A 21,267-nucleotide genomic window follows, 5' to 3' on the forward strand; every position below is an offset into this window, starting at 1 on the left:
AGTAACTTTCTTTTAATCTAACACAAAGAGCGCATACTAGCATTCTTCTTGAATGCTAGCCTTTCTTTGGTTATAGGAATAGGATGGTTTCAAGGAAGGCCATCAAAGTGAGTCTGTAGTAGTAGTAGTAGTTCCACCTACAGATCTAAGGAAGTTACTACTGTCAATGTGTGCTTGAAAATTTCTGTATGTTGTACAGTTTGAATTGCTATCTAACTGTGTTCTGGCTCTTCATGGGTACCCTATTAGGAACAGTCCTACTAAAAATGTATAAAGTACACTAAACATGTACTTGGCTTCATTTGTGTTCAGTAAATTTGGGTAATATTGTACCTATATCCTCCCTCTTGAAGAGTGATAAGGTATGCAGGTCATAGGTAACTTTCAGAAGTCCTGTAGTAAAGAAGGCTTTTTAACATATTTGACCACGACAAATTTATAAGAAGAGACGTGTTAATCAGGATAGTCTTAGTAAAGCTGCTTTATCAAACAACCTTTAAACCACTGCATTCTACTAATGCATACTATTAATGCATACTATTAATGGAGAGTCAGTTCACTCTCCAAACAGACCAGAGACACCATTTTATAGCTAATTTTCTCTGAGATTCCAGGATGGATTTTTTTCCCAATCATCATGAAAACCCTGAAGTTTGCATCTGGATTCAGAAGGTAAGTCAAGTCAACCTCAGTGGCTTAAAATAGTAAGATATAATGTATGCTGCCTATTAATTTACTCTGAAACTGTAGTGTCAGAGAAGTTGCTATCTGAGCATGTCTGAGTTGCTTCTTTTGTTTTTGTTTGTTTGTTTGTTTTTAGCAAATAAATGTTCTAGTCTCATAGTCACTCAGAACTTTGAAATGTGGGCTAACTCATTAGCCAAAATTGAGTGCCATGGCCCCACCCAACCACGATGGGTTAAAAAGATATTATCCTACCATATAGGTGGGAGATAGCCAGAAAGATCAGTGAAAAGCCCTTGGGACAACTAGCCCTGTTAATCCACTGAACACCAAAGTTCACTAAGGTACCATAAGGAACCACTTCTGTTGGTGGTTTACAAAATAAGGACAATAATTACTATTTAAGAATTTTTGGCCATTTATCCTAAAGCTACATGATTATACAAGAAAACTTATCAGAGGTGGATGTTATAAAATATAATTCCTTTGGAAGATTTTATGAAAACAATTTCTTTTCACTTAAAGTCTCTAGTGGAATTCTTATGAAAGATAACAAAATCATTTTCTAGGCAGTTCCTCTTGGCTTCTCTCAAACACAAATTCCATGCAACAGAAAACATGGATAATTTCATAACACAGTCTATTTCTATAGACTACTAGAGAGGAGCATATCAAACATTCAAGAGCTAATGGTATCATAAATCAGATAAGAACAGTAATAAAGTTGGCCTAAAACTCATTCAGAAAACATTAGACATATTTTGTGCTACTATAATAACCTCTGAAAATAATTTTGATGAAAAATAATTTTGATAAATCTATTGAATCAAATTATCTAATGTCTTGCTTGATAACTGGTCTAATTGTGTGTGAAAAGAAATTCTTTATTCTCCTTTACCTTCTCCAAGACATCTTCTATATTACATTTTTCTTATTTACAAATTAAAAGGCAATGATCTTAAAAGTAATCAAGTCATTAGTAATATTTGTGTGTACCTCTAGGGAAAGGTCCCCAAAGTATTATCTGAAATGGTAAATGCTGAGAATTACAAGCAGTCTTTGATAACTGCAGTACAAAGCTGCACTGATTAAAACATTTTTATTCCTCACAATGCATTAACTCCAGACGGTGGTGAATTTATTTCAACATTAATTATCAAAAGTATTTCAGTTTATGTTTTTTATAATAGTGAATCTGATATGTTCTGATATTTTTGCTTTGTCATCTATCATCCATACATCATTCGTTCCATTCACTTAAGGCATCATCTTCATGTACAGGTAGTTCTGCAGGTGATTGGTCAAGTGATGTCGAATCTTTGTATCTCACAGAACTCATGTCAGAATGTATCTCAGTGGTAGAGGCTTTCGCCCCCCAGAAAGCCTTCACCGCCGCCCTGGCGGAAAAAGCAAAAGAGGAAAAAAAACAATAATATGAAATGAAAACAAAAAACTACATGAGATTTCTACCAATCTCTTCTACATAAAGGAGCACTTTTTATTCACCATTCATCTAGTTTGTAGATCTGCTTTGTAGAGAAATTCTCACACTTAGCAGAGTGTACTATTGGTATGGATACATTTGTTCAGATATGTGAATTGAGAGGTTACTGAAGTAACCACATTTTAAAGTTGTGAGAACCACAACTGGACAACACAAATATGCATTCAAAAACTGGTGGTTTTATTAATTGACTTGTAAAACTATAAAATTGCATTTAAAAGCTCTGTCGGCTATGGAAATAAGTCATGAGACTGTTTTTAAGAAATTCAAAAGTATCTTCCTAAGAGATGAGGTCACTGGAGAGAGGATAATCACAGGAGAAATTAAGGGAGTTAAGTGAATTCTAAGATACACATAGGAGATACCCTGGACAGAGTTTTGTAATTCTCTAGATGAGGAAGGCCATAAAGATGTCTCTCAGAGGGGACAGAGCATCACGGCTGTTCACTTACCAATTTATAATAATGAAGATCAATACAAAGATCACAAATATACAGATAATGACTCCTATGGTTAGCACAAAAACTAACACTGCATCAGTGTCTGGTCGGCTTAATCTTCTCATCTGCAATTCTAAAGAAAATTCACACACCTGACGATTATTTTTACTGGAAACAAAACAGGAAGAACTGGTAGAAAAAAAAATTATTAATTAACTTGGACTCTGTGTTCAACGTATCCTGAACATGCAAAACCATTGACAGAACTTGACAATGGACAACTATATCACCATTGTCTACATAGTTCCATCAGTATTCCATTCTTTCTCCATCCAGCTCTCTGGAAGCTCACTAATTTATGGGTTCACATTTTCATGCATTTCTACATCTGAAGACATCTGCATACTCCCCCTTGTTTTCCCTAATTCATCATCAGGCATATCATTAGCTAGAGCATAATATTACAATATTCTTTCTTTTCCTGTTGAGGTAAAAATTCTACATAATGAATTGTACAAAGATCTTTAATGCCATTTACTTTGTTTTGGCAGATGCAAACCCACTATGTAATCAAATTCAGGTCAGGACAGATTATTACCATACCCCAGAAAGTTCCCCTAAAGCCCCTCCTCCTTAATACTTACCCTACCTTCCAGGCACAGCTACTCGTGTTCTTTTCCATCACAGATCAGTCTAGCCTATTCCAAAACTTCATATGAATGGAAACATACACTATGCAATCTTATTGTGTGTGGGTGTGTGTGGGTGTGTGTACATGTGCACATGCCTGTTCTGGGTCTTGAACTCAAAGCCTGTAAGCTTTCCCTTAGGTTTTTCACTCAAGATTTTTAGCACTTTACCACTTGAGCCACAACTTCATTTCCAGGTTTTTGGTGGTTAATTGGAGGAAAGAGTCTTATGCCTTTCTTCCCGGGTTAGCTTCGAATCACACTCCTCAGATCTTAGCATCTTGAGTAGCTAGTATCATAGGAGTGAGCTCCAGCACCCTGCTCATGATGTGCTCTTTCATGCATGGGCTCTTCCTCTTTTACATAGCATTGTTTGTTAAGAGATTCACCTGTACTGTTATATGCAACTATATGGGTGGTTTTGTTTGTTTTCCTGAGCTGAAAGAAGCCAGTGTTTTAGGCATATTAGGCAAGCACTCTAGCATTGAGTTATATACCTAGCTCTGAAACTATAGCATTTATATACAGATATAGATATAAATATATGATAGATATGGATATATAGATGTTTGTATAGGCAGACAGATCTATCTGTAGGTCTATATTAATCTATAGATATCTTGATTTATTTTTGCTCTGAAGAGTATTTCTACAGTTTGTTTTTACCCCTAATGGATACCTAGGCTATATCAATTGTGGGCTAGGCTATTAGTAATAAAACCTTGTGAAGAATCCCATTCAAGTCATTTGGTAAACATTCATTTTCACTCTTGGATAAATACTTAAGAGTGAAATTTAGGGTCACAGGGTGGTATTACTTAGTTTTCTAAGAATCTGTGAGATCTTTCTCAAACTGATAGTTCTGGCTATGTGTCTTACAAATGTCTCCCATATTTTGTCTTATTTATTTTCCAAATGATTGACTTTAATTTTGTTGAAGTCTAATTCATTCAATATTTCCTTTTATGGTGATTGTTTTGAATTTTGTCTAAGAAATTTTTGCCTACGATGAATCATGTAGATTGTCTATTGCTTCTTTCTAAAGCTTTGAGTTTAACTTTTACACTTAAGATTAGGATACATTTCTAAGTTTTGTATAGGATAGAAGATAGGTTAGATGCTCATTGTTTTCCATATAAACCTTCATATATTTCTACTCAATCATTTCTGTCCTAGCTCTTTCTGCTCTGTTTACTAATAAGTCTATTAAAGAAAGAAAGCTATCTATAATATGCATGTGTGACTGATTGGGTACACTATAGATAGTGGAAAGATAACAAGTACTAATTGTTTTGTGAATTACATAACTTTCTCTTAGCTCTTTTGGTCATCAAATTCTAGACTCATAAAGATAATCATACAATAAAGGACCATATCATATTATATAGGTTAGTAAAGCAAGGTCCAAGAGGCTTAATGATTTGTGGATGCTATTTTGACTGTATTCAAACTGGTAAGTACCTCTTATCAGAAGTGGTCTCCTGTGTGAACGAATCTCAACAGCTTATGTCTCTACATTTCCCCCCCTCTAAATATGGATTCTCTCTCCATTCACCTTAGCAATTTTAGAACTATAAACTCAATCTAATAATTTTATTAGCTGGATCCAAGTATAACAGAAATTACACCAAAATATTTATATTCTGACAGATTTTTTTCAATCTTTTTATTTTAAAATTATTTTAGATTTAGAGAAGTGACTAAATACAAGACATTTTTAGAACTAAAACCTGAAGAGAAAGGAAAAATTGATTTGTACTTATTCACTGCCCTGCAAAGGTTGGAGAACGAAGGGAATAAAGATTTTAGTCCACCATAACAATAGTCAATAGGGTCACAAAGACCATTTTCATATCTAAGAAAAAGAGATTGGATTTCTTATTGAAATTTTCTAAAGAAAAATAGGCTGAATTTCAATACCCTTCCTTTTTAGATTAACAAAGCTTATGTATATATTAGCTTCCCAGGGCTACCATAACAAGGTTCTATAAACTGGGTGAAACAGCAGAGATTTATTATTTCATAGTTCTAGAAATTAGAAGTAGGGAAAAATTGTTGGTTAAACCATGTTCCCTTTCTGAAGATTATAGCAGAGGATCCTTGTCACCCCTTCCATTTCTTGGAGCCCCACATGCCCTTTGGTATGTAGTACATAATTCCAACTTCTGCCTCTCCTTTCATGCGCCTGTGTCTTTCCTGCCCCTAGGCTTTCACATGGCCTTCTTTCCTCTTTGTGCAGTCACTTACCTCCACCTCTTCCAAATTTCCCTCTTCTTAGAAGGATAGCTGCCCTATTGGATTAAGACCCATCCCACTTTAGTATGATTTCATCATAAGTAATTACATCTACCATGACTCTGCTTTCAAAAACATCCATTTTTTTGAGTACTGGGAGCTTAGGATTTTCAAGTATCTTTGGGAAGGAGAGGAGGAAGAGCATAGTAAAGGTACTAAATTATAGCCAAAAAGTCTATTATAGTGGTACTCCAATTATCTTTTTTGTTTGGTTTGGTTTTGATCCTGGGATTTGAACTCCAGGCCTATGCACTGTCTCTGAGCCTTTTTTTCTCAAGGCTACTGCTCTACACTTGATCCTCAGCTCTACTTCTGGATTTTTGGAGATAAGAGTCTCACGGACTTCCCTACACAGGCTGGTTTTGAACTGTGATTCTCAGATCTTAGCCTCCTGAGTAGCTACAGGCATGAGCCCAGCCCAATAATAATTTTTTAAACAAATAGATAATAGATACAAGAGCATTCTGAAAACATTTTATCTCTTAACTAATGCATGTACTAAGTCCAGTCCTGGGCTGCTTTCTCAATAAACAATGAGCATTGAGGCTCTGGTTTCCAGCCTCTAACTTACACACCAGCAAACCCAACCCCTTTCTAATATATCCCTTTCTAATCACAAGATGACTGAACCATCACACTAGGGACCAGGCTGAGGGGACAAAGTCCAAGAATAATACATGCACATTTAATATCATACACTAGGGCAGACTGAGATATTTTTTACATATGATAATGTTCTGCTCATCTTTTACCCTTCTTACCTTTTTTACTACTAATCTTTGTTTTCTTTTTTCTTTTTCTTGTCAGTTGTGGGGCTTGAACTCAGGGTCTGGGCACTGTCCCTGAGACTCTTTTTGCTCAAGGCTAGCACTCTGTCACTTTGAATCACAGTTCCACTTCAGGTTTTCTGGTAGTTAATGGAGATAAGAGTCTCACAGGGACTTTTCTGCCCAAACTGGCTTCGAACTGCAATCCTCAGATCTCAACCTCCTGAGTAGCTAGCATTACAGGCATGAGCCACCAGTCCCAGCTACTACTAATCGTTTTTTTTGTTTTTTGTTTTTGTCGGTCGTGGGGCTTGAACTCTGGGCCTGAGCGCTGTCACTCAGCTCTTCAGCTCAAGGCTAGTTCTCTACCAGCGCCACTTCCGGTTTTCTGGTGGTTTATTGGAGAGAAGAGTTTCACAGACTTTCCTGCTCGGGCTGGCTTTGAACCACGATTCTCAGATCTCAGCCTCCTGAGTAGCTAGGATTACAGGCATGAATTACCAGTGCCTGGCTCTACTAATCTTTTTTTTATAACAACAGATATGTCAGCAGTCAGAGTAGTCATTAGCTTGACTCATAAAGATGCTGTTTTTGTTGTTAAAAGATGTTGTTTTTGTTGTTTTTTTTTTTAAGCTGCTCACTAAAGCTACTCACAAAGTTTCAATAGTAAGTAGTTTTTTGTTTATTTGTTTGTTGGTGGTATTGGGGATTGAATCCAGGGCCTTGAGCTTGTTAGGCAGGTATTCTACCATTTGAAGAGTCTCCACCTTCTTTTTGCCTTAGCTATTTTTCAAAATAAGATATGGCCAGGCTAGCCTGGGCTTCCTACTTATGTTTCCCTGTGCCTTTAGGGATTAAAGGTGCCCACCACCATACACAGACATTGGTTGAGATCGAGTCTTGTGAATTTTTAGGCTTAGACTAGCTTCAAACAATCATCCCCCATATCTACCTCGAAAATTAATTGGAATTACAGGCTTGAGTCATGCTTCACTTAGTTGTTTTTTGTTTGTTTTAGTCTCCCCAAATAATTAATTCTGATTTCCTTTTAATTAAGGCTATTAGGTGGTGATATGCTATTGCTAGACAATAGCAGAAGATCTTTATGTGGAGTTCAGAAATAACTTCAAGAAATCCTTAAAATTAGGTATCATTCTTAACAGGTGGCCTCAATAACACATTGTGGCTCAATCCTGTAATCCTAGCTACTTGAGAGGCTGAAGATCAAGGTTTGAAGTCAGCCTAGTCATAAAACTTAGCAAGATTCCATCTCAACCAGTGTCTGGACACTGTAGTATGTACCTATCAACCCAAGGAATGCAGGCATAAAGCCGAATACTACCTGGAAAATAATCAAGAAATAAAGGTCTTCAAGTATGAGGCCCTAAACTCAATCCCCAGTACCTTCAAATATCCGTGTGTATATGTGTGTGTGTGTGTGTGTGTGTGTGTGTGTGTGTGTGTGTGTGTGTGTGTGTGTGTAAAGTGCCAGTGGCTCATGCCATGTAGCTATTCAAGAGGCTGAGATTTGAGGACCATAATTCAAAGCCAACTGGGCAAGAAAGTTTGTGAAACTTACCTCCAACTAACCACCAAAACTGCCAGAAATGGAGCTGTGGCTCAAGTGATAGACTGTTAGCCTTGAGCAAAAAAGCTCAGGGACAGTACCTAGGCCCCATCAAGCCCTAGTGCCAGCATGTGCATCATTTTTGCCATGCTTATATATGTGACAAATTTTCTGGAGAAGCCTCCATAGGGTGGTTGGATTCTCAAAAGACTTGTAGCCAAATACCCTACAACAAAGATGACAATACTAAAAACAGTTAAGAACATCTAAACTAAAGGAAGTAATTATTTGAATGTAGAAGACGTCATGGATTAAATGCAAGGATGGACACACAGATTGATCTCATCAGGGAACATAATCTATAATATGTAAAATTATGTTCAGGACAAGATTTACATCTTGTAATATACATCAAAAACTATTACTATATCAGAAAGTATCTTTAAAACTTCTTAAAGAAAATTGCTGACTTCACATTTCTTAACTATACTTTTCTACACCAAAATTCTTGTAAACATTCCTGAGAATTTTATATATCCATTTTTGACTGAGTATGGTGGAAGTAAATATTAGGATATATTTCAAGTTCAAGGACTGACTTTAAATGATCAGTTTCATCTGGGAACTTATTAGTAATAAAAATTCCTATACTAGTTCTAGCCCAGAGCTACTAATTTGAAGCTGGTAAACCAAGGCTGGCCAGACACTTACCAGTTGTTGTATAGACTGTGAATTTAATTGTTGCTATTATTTCACCATTCTCCAGGGTTTCACACTCGAAAGCCATAGGATGAACATCTCTTTTTACTTCTAGGACTGCTGAATCATTTGTAAGTATAACAGGTTGCTATTTAAAAAAAAATAACAAAGTATCAATGCTCTTCACTGCATTAACATCAGGAGACAACTTATTCCCTTAGCATAAGAAGTACCACTGATTCTCTTAGCCTAGTATGCAATTAATTATGCACCTGCTCGTGGACTTTGGAATCAGACAATCTAGACTTCAGATACCAACCTTACCACCTTACCACCGGCAAGTTACCATCTACTTCTCAATTATCCATCAAATGGAGTAATTCTGCAAAATGCTTCAGGGTTGCTATGTATATTAAAAGAGACTGTAGCACTTGACTTTGGTCTAGACCCTCAAAAGCTTTTAATTAATGATTACTATTGTTGTTATTATACAACTCTTACATAAACCAATGAAAACTTCGCTTCCAAAATAGAATCCTTCATATAAAATGGATATATTTAAGTTCTGTATATAACTAACCCTAAGACACATGGGAAGTTTTAATCTTTCTAAATAATGAAAGTTCTGAATTCCAATAAAAAATAAAATTGTGTAACTTTTAATATCATTTTTCAAACTGCTTTTTAAAAGAGTTATCTGAACAGGCAGTTTTAAGGGGTGAATAGAAGTGGAGGGGGGTTGACCTAACAAGGAGAATAAAAGAAGATGAATATAATCAAAGTAAATGATTTGAATATATGAAAATAGACCAGTAAAATCTGTTGAAATTTGGAAGGGGAAAGGGAAACAAGACTGATTAGAATACATTGTAAACATGTACGTAATTAATAATGAACCTTTTCCGTGACTTATGTAAACTAATTTAAAAAAAGAGTTGTCTGGGGTTCAACAGAACTGTGAAGCAATTTTTTTCACTCTCTAGAAAACAGAGGACTATAAATGCATCCATTACTTACTTGGTCTGGCCTTAGAAGTTTCCACACATATTTGAAACGATTTACAGGAGATACATGAATACACGCCAGTCTAGCACTTTCAAGACTTTCTGAAATTGGTCTACCCCCTGAAAAGAAAAAAAGGAAAAGTTAAAAACATAAATACTAATGTGCATAAAATCGCTTTACACAAATAGTACTTTTATAAAGCCTCACTTTTAGGAATCAATTCTATGCTAGAAGTTACTCCAAATGTTAGAGTTGGGAGTAAGTGTAGGGGAGATCAGAAGCAACAGGTACAAAGAACATCAAAAGAACCAGTTAAGGGGACTCTACTGCTCTCCATTTTTTATTCAGAATACATTTAGAGCAGAAATAAAAGCACTTGACTTTGTGATCTGTTACAATAAACTTTGTGACTTGCTAGTAATTCCCATTTGACTGGTTAGAAAAACATATTAGAAATGTTACAATGTCAGAATTAACATCATTTAGGGCTGGGAAGGTGGCTCAGTGGTAGAGTGCTTGCCTTGCATGCATGAGGCCCTGGGTTTGATTTCTCAGCACCACATAAACAGAAAAGCCAAAAGTGGTGCTTGGCTCAAGTGGTACAGTGCTAGCCTTGAGCTGAAGAGCTGAGGGGACAGCACCCAGGCCCAGAGGTCAGGCCCCATGACCAACAAAAAAAAAAAAAGAATTAACATAATTTAATACAGAACAAACAGTTCCCAGTTTAAGGTTTACCAATCCACCAATAAAGTACAGTGACTAAACCATCCAGAGTGTTTCACTACAGGACAAACTCAACCACGAACCCTGAATACTTCAGTGTATTATGAAGGATATGTTCATGACACTTTTAACATAACTGAAAAACATAAAGCAAGTAGAAAGTTTGCCAGAACTTCGCCTCTCTAAAAATGAATGGGAATTTAAATAAATGTTGATGGTTCCTTTTCTTTTTTTTGGTCGGTCATGGGGCTTGAACTCTGGGTCTGGACACTGTCCCTCAGCTCTTCAGCTCAAGGAAAGACCACTTGAACCACTGCATGCACCACTTCCTGTTTTCGGAGTGGCTTATTGGAAATAAAAGACTCATGGACTTTCCTGCCTGGGCTGGCTTTGAACCAGGATCCTCTGATCTCAGCCTCCTGAGTAGCTAGGATTACAGGCGTGAGCCACCGGCACCCGGCTGATGGATCTTTTTCAAAATATCAATTGTCTCCTTGTATTCAGTGGCAATCAGAGGTTGAGAATATTTTCCCAGAGTAAACTTGTCCCCTCAGTCCAATCTTCAATAGGGAGTCCAACTTACACCCACAGTCTACTGGTCCACGGCATTCTTCTACCCGAACAAGACACTTGGATTCACCTCCAGGGCATCCATTTGTTAGTATAACTTCTCTAATACCAACACCTTTGGTAAAGAAGGCACATGTTAAAAGAAACTAATTACAGAGGGTCTTAGCTGCCCATCCAGGTCTGTCCATCTTATCTTTTTCCCCCCTGGTACCAGCTGGCATTACCACTTGAGCCACATATCTTTATCCTGGATATTCTAGCTGGAGATGGAGTCCTGTGGACTTTTCTGCCTGAATTGGCTTTGAACCACAATCCTCCAGGTCTCAGCTTCCTGAGTAACCAGAATACCAGTGTGAGCCGCTAGAATCTGGCTTTATCTTTCCCTTTCTTTCTTCTCCATTTCTCTTTTCCTCTCATCTCCTTTTTCTTTTCTTTTTTCTTGTTGAAACTTTTAAGATCAGAAATCAAATTCCTAAATCCAGGATGATGGCATTTAGAATTTTCTTAGGCCTCTCATTGTGAACTATTTCATAAAACAATATTTTCTCAAGTAAAATTCCTATGGTTTTTATCCTAAGAAAAAGGGTTCCAGGATCATACATACATTTGAAAATGGTATATTTAAAAAATTAAAGGGACCTCTTTCTACAGAAGGTTTTGGACACTTTTAATAAGCTAATAAATTAATATGTTATGTATGTTTTCATTGATTTAATGTGCAAAAAAATCTTACATTTCAACATCTTTAAAATCAGAATACAATTATAATTGTGGTATAGAATACAATTATAATTGTGGTATAGAATAAGTTAATTGGCATAAGTTTTCCTTTTTAGAGTACTTAAGATGTGCTTCCTATAGCCAATAAAATAAGATGGATGAAATACACAGGATTTCCCAAACTTATCTGATCATGGAATTTTCTGGAGTTGAGAGTGGAGCTTCTGGAGGAAATTTCAATATCATCTTTTACCATAAATGATGCTTTCTAATATTTAGATTCATAGTCTCTGTATTAAATATAGACAGGATAACCTATTAATAACCAAATCTCCATTTCCAGTAATATAAGTCTTTAGAATTGTCACACACTTGGGTAATGAGAAATCAGATCTTTACTGAGTTCTAAAGCTCCAATGAATTGTCTTTCATTGCCAGAATTATGGGAAATGGCAAAATACTGGATGAGCCACTGACAAGACTTCAGTCACAGGCTCAGGAAGAAAGCACCCTGGTTTCTTGTCTATCAGATTCCTTTTTCATTCTTTATAAGACATTAATCATAAAACCTATTCTCAGAGGAAAGAAAGGTTGATGACTACACTGAGTCACTACTGAGTTAAAGTAACAAACAGAAAACAGTGCTTCTCAAAGCTATGAGAAACTCAAATCACCTGGAAACCTTACTGAACGGTGGGTTCTCTGTCTTGAACAATCTAAAATGCCACCTTTCTAAGAAGTTCTTCAGCAATGCTGATGCAGGTGTTCTGCAGCCTACACTCTGAGCCCCAAGGAGACTCCTCATGCAATAAGGAGATAGAAGGATAGGAGGGGAAATGTGTCATTTGATTATAAGAGAAGGCTAAGAATGGTTAAAGTATTGCTCCACTTGAACTTATGAAAGTGGCACAGCCTTATTCTGCAAGGCATAGTTTCCAAGCAAGTGCTTTATGTGCTTATTTAGCCAAATGCTGTTCATTAGGATGAGCGTAGGTGTGAGACTCTACAAGTGACACCCAAAAATTTACATAGATATAAAAGAAAACTTTTGATGAGCATTTAGGAGTTAATTAGCATTTTTTACTACATCATTTTTTTCTACATACAAATTGAGAAGTTTAGAAATATTTTAGATATATAACATCATGTTTTTTTTCCTTAGAACTTATCTGACATACTATATCTTTTAAATATTGTTTGTGTGACATTGCTGAAATATACATTAATTGCCAGGCGCTGATGGCTTATGCCTGTAATCCTAGCTTCTCCTTCAGGAGTCTGAGATCTGAGGATTGTGGTTTCTAAGACAGCCAGGGCAAGGAAGTCCATGAAACTCTTATTTCCAATCAACTACCAAAAAAGCTGAAATAGAACTGTGGCTCTAGTGGTGGAGTGCTAGCCTTGAACAAGAAAAAGCTCAGGGACAGTGCCCAGGTCCTGAGTTCAAGTCCCAGGATAGGAACAACAACAACAAAAAAAAAATTGTGTGTGTGTGTGTATCACTTCTCTCTTTTTTTTTTTTTTTGGCTTCATGCTTATTTCATTTTTTTTTCAGCTGGTGCTCTACTACTTGAGCCACTCCTCCAGCCCTGCTTTTGTGGGGTGAGAGACAGGATCCTGAGGATTTTTTTGGCCTAGGCTGAAAGAATCATGATCCTCTACCTCTGGAGCTCAGCCTCTTTGGTAGCTAGGGTTAGAGGCATTACCCAAAAAAATAATAACCAAAAAACCCTTATGTTTCTTATTTAATGGCAGAGCTGTTTGTTTTGTTCACTGTATCTCCAGCACATACAATACCAGATACACAGTAAGCAAAGATAAAGATATCTTTTATAAACAACTGAAAAAGTCACTTGTAGTCACTGTAGATATTATTTATCACTTGTTAAGTGATAAATTATAAATCACTTAAGTGATAAATAGTATCTACAGCAGGCTTTTAAATAATAAACAATAATATCAGTTACTGCAACTAAAAAATTCTGATCTAGATCTTCAGGGATATTCTAAGGCTGATTCAAGGTAAGATAAAATTAATTTCATTTGTAAATTATCTGTTATCTTCTTCAACCCATACTGCACGGCAGGGATTATCAAAGGATGGTTCTCTAACTAGAAATCTAAGCTTCATTGTAAACTTGTTAAAAATGCAAATTCTTAGGCCCAATACAAGTATTCAGAAACTCAGGTAGGCCCTACAATCTGTTCTAACAAACCCTTCAGGCATTTAGGGTATATATTTGAGTCTGAGATGCTCTAGTCTATTATAACATACATATTTTTAGCCCTAACCCCATGTGAGAGAGTTTATGTTCAATTTCTAGCCATTGAACGAGCAAAGTAAGCCATGTTCTTTATAATATTATCTTCCCCACAAAGCCAACAGCTCTTTTCTCTAAGACATGAGACATACAAATGGGAGAAACTGAGAATTTGGAATGGGCTATTGCGAATAAGCATATTTCTTGATAGATTTGCCAACACAGTATGTGGGAAGACATCTGTGAGATGCATTGGAAAATCTCTCATTTTCTGAACATCTGTGAGACAGAGAAAATTTTACTTTAGTGAAGACAGCTTAAAAAAAACAGTGCCAAAAAATAACAGGGAGTTGGCTTAAAATAAAATTTAGGGGTTAAGAACTGAAAATATCTTACCTTTTAAAGCAATCAACCAAGTGTTATATGTAAGTTGCAGATATTAGACATACAAGACAATGAGAGATGAACAGAAGGAGGAAAATGACAAACATTATCTGTTTGTACCTCCCCTAACTTTACGATGAGTTATTCATCTGCTCTATGCTACTTACCACACGTGACTGTGCACATTCCGAATTCTACTTCTTTGATTATTGTCTTGTTCGAAACTAAAGTGTAAAGATACATTATTCAGTAATATGAAAACTTTTCAAAGAGAAAACCTCTTACTTGGAGATAAAAGATCTATTTATCATAGGGATAGTAGATATGCCTTTTTCTACTTAAGCCAGCAAAACAAGTAAAAAATACTGTTCCTCCCACATTCACTGTTATTATTGAAATCAAAAGCAGCCTAGATATTTAAAGTTCATGAAGGTAGGAAATAACCTGCAAGGAAAGCTTGCATTTAAATAATGTATATAACTTAGTTTATTTTCCTCATAAATTCATACATGGTGAGTTAAAATCCTATTAAAAGTCAGAAAAAACGAGTACCCACTCTGTTAAGAGTTGTGCCTTTGCCTTTTTGCTTGTCGGTCTGCTGCTTACCTTCTTGCCTGCTTGTTTTCTTATTCAGTAAAGCTTCGCCAAATTTTCTTACCATTAAAATAAGTCAGATAAAAACAAAAATTCCTTTCCATTTTAGAAACTCTTTTTTTTCTTGTCTCAATTTCCTAACACCCACATACACACACACATATGCGCATGTGCATGCACATACACACGTACACACACACACCACAAAATTCCATTAAAAAAGCAGTCTTTGTAATAGGTACACATAAAATTAAAATTATAAAAGTTATAGAATGTTTTACTTATTTTCAAGGTGAAAATGATAAATTTAAATATTTCTGAGAATTTGAATACTTTTTTTAGTAGGATAATCTAGAAATATATACTCGAAAAGCTAAATATTCTTAGTTCTAAATGAAGTTTGGCATGAATTCCATCATTTATTGTAAATAACTAAGTCTTCATAATTTGGATTAGTCCTGAAAGCTCACTAGAAAAAGTATAAAATTCGGAATCAGAAGACAATTTTTAGAAGACTTATCACAGGGCAACAAATTACATGGAAAAACATACTAAACGTGAAATCTAAATAAAGTCTAAAGAGCTTCTACCAATAATTAGTTGTGAAGAGTGTGAACAAATTAATTCAGCTTTGCCAGACCTAGTTAACCCTTTGTAAAATTTGGAAATAACTACTCATTTCATTTGCTATATTATGAATTACACAACCAGGAACTGGTAGCTCTTGCTGGTAATCCTAGTAACTCAGGAGTCTGAGATCTGAGGACTGAGGTTCAAAGTAAACTCCAATAGACAAATTTGAGAGATTCTGATCTCTAGTTAACAGCACAAAGCTTGAAGTAGAGGTATGGTTCACGTGGTAGAACACTAGCCTTAAGTGAAAGGGAGTAATCATAGCCTTGACTTCAAGCTCCAGTACAGGCACAAAAAAAGAATATATACATACACATATATTTGCATATATATATGGAGTTTACATATTAACCTAACAGGATGAAAGTATTCTGCAAATTGTTTAGTGTTATAACATATTTAAGATACAATAATTACCAAATTCATATTCATTTTATAGTTCTCAATTTCATACGTTACTTAGACTTTTTCCTATTTTAATTGTTACAAATCTGCAGTTTCATAAACACGATTCTGTATTTTCGAGCACTAAATACAGTACCACGAATACACAGTAGGCTCTTGATACAAGTCAGTCAATATACTTGGCTTAGTCTACCATGATGTGCCACTTTTGAACTGACTTTTTTTTTTTTTTTTTGGTCAGTCATGGGGCTTGAACTCTGGGCCTGGTCCCTGTCCCTCAGCTCTTCAGCTCAAGGCTAGAACTCTACCACTTGAGCCACAGTGCCACTTTTGGTTTTCTGGTGGTTAATTGGAGCTAAGAGTCTCACGGATTATCCTGCCTAGGCTGGCTTTGAACCGCAATCCTCAAATCTCAGACTCTGTAGTAGCTAGGATTACAGGTGTGAGCCATAGCCACCCAGCTTGAATTGATATTTTTATGTTTGAAATGTTTAAATACTTACAGGTAACATATTATAAGACAGATGTTAAAAGCTAAATTCTGAGCAAAGGAAACATGTATAAAAGACTGAGTGTTGGATTCGGTTTTATCATAACCTCTTCTTCAAAAACCATTTGTCAATCAGCTCTACTATTCACTACCTATGTAACTTTGGGAACTTTCTCCTAATCTGAGTTTCCTCCCAGAAAAAGCTAGGTGATTGAATTATATAATCCCTGAAGTTCTTTTCAAGCTTTACTGTTCTTTGATGCACTGAGTGTCCATTAAGGCATTCAATGATTTTTTAAAATTGGAACCCTACAGAATTGGATTTCACTGTGACATTTCATCCTCAATATTTCTCATTAAATCCGAATGAGTAAAGAGGAAAAAATATGATATGAATGTCAATAAAGTTTGATGTGTAACTGGATAAAGAGTAAGATCCACAGATGCTAATTAACTGGTTAACAGCAATGTGGTAGGATTGGTGTGTCACAAGTTCTCTCTTGCTCAGCTTTGTATTAATGGCCTGAGAAAGAACCCTGAGGGCTGGGAAGATGGCTCAGTGGTAGAGCTCTTGCCTTGCATGCATGAGGCCCTGGGTTCAATTCCTTAGCACCACATGAGCAGAAAAAAAAAAGCCAGAAGTGGCGCTCTGGCTCAAGTGGTAGAGTGTTAGCCTTGAGCTGAAGAGCTGAGGGACAGCGCCCAGGCCCAGAGTACAGGCCCCATGACCAGACCCCCCCCCCAAAAAAAAGAACCCTGATATCATGCTACTTAATTTAGGGTCCTGCAAAATCAGGAAAGTTACCAAACAACTTTCAAGATAAAAGTCTGGACCTAAAAAACAAAGAATGAAAGAATGGGTAAAACTAACAAAAGTAAACCTTAGGCATTGAGAAATAAAAAGTCTCATATAGAGAGCTGAGAAGGGAACTATCCAAAAATACTGTATGTGTTATCTTAATTTATTGAAGAACATTTGCAAAAATGAATAGAGCCTCAACAATGTGTTCACTAGAGGATTTTCTAAAATTCCAATGAGTTTTAAACTATATGTTAAAAGCCTTTGTCCACAATGAGGCAGGAGATAACCCATTCTTTGTGTTCTAGCCACATTCTGGAATGTTCTCTTCAGTTCTAGACCCAGACCCCACACTGTAACTTTTTTTATTTTGTGCCAGTCTTAAGGCTTGAACTCAGGATGTGGGTACTGTCCCTGAGGGTTTTTGTTTTGTTTTGCTCAAGACTAATGCTCTAACACTTGAGCCACAACTCTACTTATAGCTCTGGTGTGTGTATGTGTGTGTCTGTGTCTGTGTGTGTGTGTGAGATTAATTGGAGATAAGAGTTGCACAAGACTTTCCTGCCTGGCTTTGAACTGTGATCCTCAGATCTCAGCCTCTTGAGAGCTAGGATTATGGGCATGAGCCACTGGCATCTGTGTAACTATTAATACATAATGTATTACATAATACATAATATATTAATATAGTATAAGTATTAATACCTATCATCAGGGAGCAATGATGATCTTTGATCATTTTTTGGAGATTATTTGAAAGCTTACTTAATGACTATTCTTTATTAGAATGAAAGAAAATGTAGTTTTGTACTTTTATATAATAATACTCAATAAAAGTCATTCTCTACTATAATTATGCATTTATAAATCTTAGGATATATTGATACAAAAGTTATAAAACACATTTTAAAAGTTATTTAAGATGTAAAAATAGTATAAGGATGTAAATCTAACAGAATGTGATTTTTTTATTTTGAAACAATTTATTCATAATCCATAATTAGCTTTTGATTGAATCTCAATTTTTCCAAGTTATGTTTTAAAAAGCCTAAAATAATAAAATTGAGAATGACTGGAATTGCCTAGAATGATGTAATTATGAAATGAACCAGGACAATTACATTAGTCTGTCTTTTCTTAATGCTTCATATTACCTTTAAGGCATTTTGAAAATGCCTACAGACACCTTCTTCACAGCCTAGTCTGGTTTTCACTGCATAAAGTTGAGATTTCAGAACCTTTCATTTTTCCACATAATGGCAAAAAGAAACAAAATTGACAAAAAAAATTTCACAAGTATGAAAACAAATTAGAAAATGACCACAAGGGTTGGAGTTGTGGCTCAGGTGGTAGAGAGCCAGCCAATCAGTGAAAGCATCAGATACTAAGTTTAAGTCCCAGTCTCAGAACAAAAAAATAAAGATGAATACAGAGGCAGATAGCAACTCTTTGGGTGATAGAGATAATGTGAAATTGATAATATAAGAAAAAAAATCTTTGTGAGAAATGATGCTATGTTAAGTGAATGTCCTGGCTAAATTTTCCCTAACTTAAGAATTGATGAGAGAATATTGCATTCTAAAGGTGAAAATTATAGATTCATAGACACCTTTCAAGTGGATGGATTTGATCCTGAAATGTGACAATAACCTGGATCATATTGTTTTGCTAAAAGTATGTGGATGGCATTCCTTCTTATGTTTATGCACCAATATTTAACAAGCTTAGTAAGCAATGGGAGGTATGAATATAAAGGTGACAGAAAGAAAATGGGTGTCATAGTCAACTAATCATCCCGATCAGTGTTAATAAATCTGGAAATGTAAATGTTTTGCAATTACACAGCAAAAAATGTCATTCTTTTCAACAGTGTCTTCTCAGTTTTCAAAAGTACTGTTTTAATAATACAAATGTGACAAGAACCAAAGTAATGATAATGTACTACAGATGTACTACAGATGTATTTGAAATCCAGAAGTATATTTACAAAACCAATACATTCCAGGTTCAGGCTTGACAGCTAAGCATTGAGTTGCATTTGAATTACTTTGCTAAGTTATGGTATATATCTCCTAGCTTTGGTGATATATATTTTTTGAGGTTTTACTATGTTAATCTGTATAAAAAGTCTTTTAAGCCAGGCGCCAGTGGCTCATGCCTGTAATTCTAGCTACTCAGGAGTCTGAGATCTGAGGACTGCGGTTCAAAGCCAGCCCAGGCAGGAAAAATCGTGAGACTCTTATCTCCAATAAACAACCAGAAAACCAGAAGTGGTGCTGTGTGGCTCAAGTGGTAGAGCACTAGCCTAGGGTTAAAAAGGGCTGGCAAGTTTTAGTCATGGTTCTGGAAATATTCAGATATGTGACCTCTGATTGTTTACTGTTCTGTATTTCTCACAAGAAAACACACATTTAAAAATCCCAGGAGTATAGTAGCTTCTCTCCAATACACAAATGTAGACATGAAGACACGAAGAGAATAAGTAACTTACCTACATTTGAACTTGAAGTCAAGACATTATCATTCCATTATCTGGGTATAGCCTAAATAATAAATGGCATTTTACAACTAAAAGTATCCCTTGACCAGTTTCATACTAAAATTGTTCCATTACAGACTAAAGGGAAATATCAGTCATTCTATTTTCTTCTTCTCATATTTCCAAAGCGAAGGACCTTTTCAAGCTGTCTGTAATGTTATCAAGGCCCTACAAACCTGGACCTACCTCACTATTAACCTCAGATAGCTAATTTCTTTCTGATACTCTGGGGGTCATCAGGAAAGAAAAGAAAAGCTGACTGTCACAGCACCCACTCTCAATGTACAGACTGAGGGGCACAAGAACATCAAGGAGATTAAGAAATCTCTGCTGGGTCATTTATGGAGGAAGGGAATCAACCTCCTTCCAAGGGCTGCAAGCCTGTAACTGACATTTTACCTACCAGCATGTGAGTTACTAATCAATATAACTTGTAGACTAGCTTGCCAAGTTTATTGCTTAATGAGCCAGCAGTACCAAGCAAATTTATGTACCAGCACAGGCTCATTCTCCCCGTATGTCCCTAATGTTAACCATTATCATCTAACAATGCCCATGGAGTGGATCACTCCAGAGGTATTTTCTATTACCACTGTTCCTTTGTCGGAATTTAAATATATAAGTTGCTGAACTGTAGAGGCTCTACCAAGCTGTCATAGAACTGGGAGGTGGTAAAGATACTGGTCTTTCTAGATGCGCCATAGTGAGGGGAATTCAGCTTTCTGTTTAACTCCTTTCCCAAGGGCAAATGTGGAAAGGAAGAGGATTTCAAGTAATTCAGAACTTGAAACAAAAACAAAAATTCTTCTACCCTGGGATGAGAATAAATGCATGCCACCAGAATCAAAGTGATTCCCTCTCCAGGGAAGCTACTTCCAATGCCTTCAAACTGTGTAACTTTCTCCAAAGCAACAAAGCACACAGTATGTCCGTAGCAGTTGGTTTACAGTGTGCTTATTTGTTTACGCCACTGCAGCCTTGAGCAATCAGCACCTCCCTCCTTCAGGGTGCTAGGCATGCACGAAATGGGTCGGCTGGGGGCTGATGTGTGCAAGCCAGCTCTGCTGCCCGTGTGGCGGCTGATCCTCACTGTCCGAACCAAGGGCAGGCCCGGGGCCTCCACAGAGGCCTCCTCCAACCCAGGCAGCCTCCTGCCCTCACCGTCCTCCGCGGCCTCAACCGGGACCTCCTCGGCCACCTCGGTGTCGCTGTCCTCCTCCTCCTCGCCCTCGCCCTCGCCCTCGCCCTCGCCGTCGGCCTCCGCCTGGCCGTCGGGGCCCAAACCGGGATCCTGGATGGCAGCGGTGACGTTGGTCCCACACGAGGACTGGAGGCCCGCCAGGAGCAGCCAGCCGACGGCCAGCAGTAGTCCCGCCGAGCAGCCCGCGCTCCCAGCGCTCATGGTTCTCGGCCCTACGGCCGCCAATGCTCAGTCACAGCCCCAGGTCCCCAGGAGAGGTGAGAGGAAGAGAGCCGCCACTCCACCGACTCCGAACTCC

The 21,267-nt window shown here is 36.9% G+C and overlaps 1 protein-coding gene across 1 annotated transcript; it reads right to left on the minus strand.

Annotated features, from left to right (window-relative positions):
• Positions 1-1,862: 1,862 nt before the first annotated feature.
• Positions 1,863-21,198, minus strand: Spaca1 (sperm acrosome associated 1). The gene is made up of 7 exons (XM_042679613.1): positions 20,930-21,198; positions 14,476-14,532; positions 10,957-11,058; positions 9,663-9,769; positions 8,658-8,793; positions 2,641-2,761; positions 1,863-2,081 (listed from the first exon to the last, which is right to left on the minus strand). Exons 1-7 carry the CDS (start codon positions 21,168-21,170, stop codon positions 1,925-1,927), a joined length of 921 nt encoding a protein of 306 aa, XP_042535547.1. The 5' UTR covers positions 21,171-21,198; the 3' UTR covers positions 1,863-1,924.
• Positions 21,199-21,267: the final 69 nt, after the last annotated feature.

This window comes from Dipodomys spectabilis, unplaced genomic scaffold, assembly GCF_019054845.1.
Source record: "Dipodomys spectabilis isolate Male_0828 unplaced genomic scaffold, ASM1905484v1 ptg000053l, whole genome shotgun sequence".
NCBI classification, from domain to species: domain Eukaryota; kingdom Metazoa; phylum Chordata; class Mammalia; order Rodentia; family Heteromyidae; genus Dipodomys; species Dipodomys spectabilis.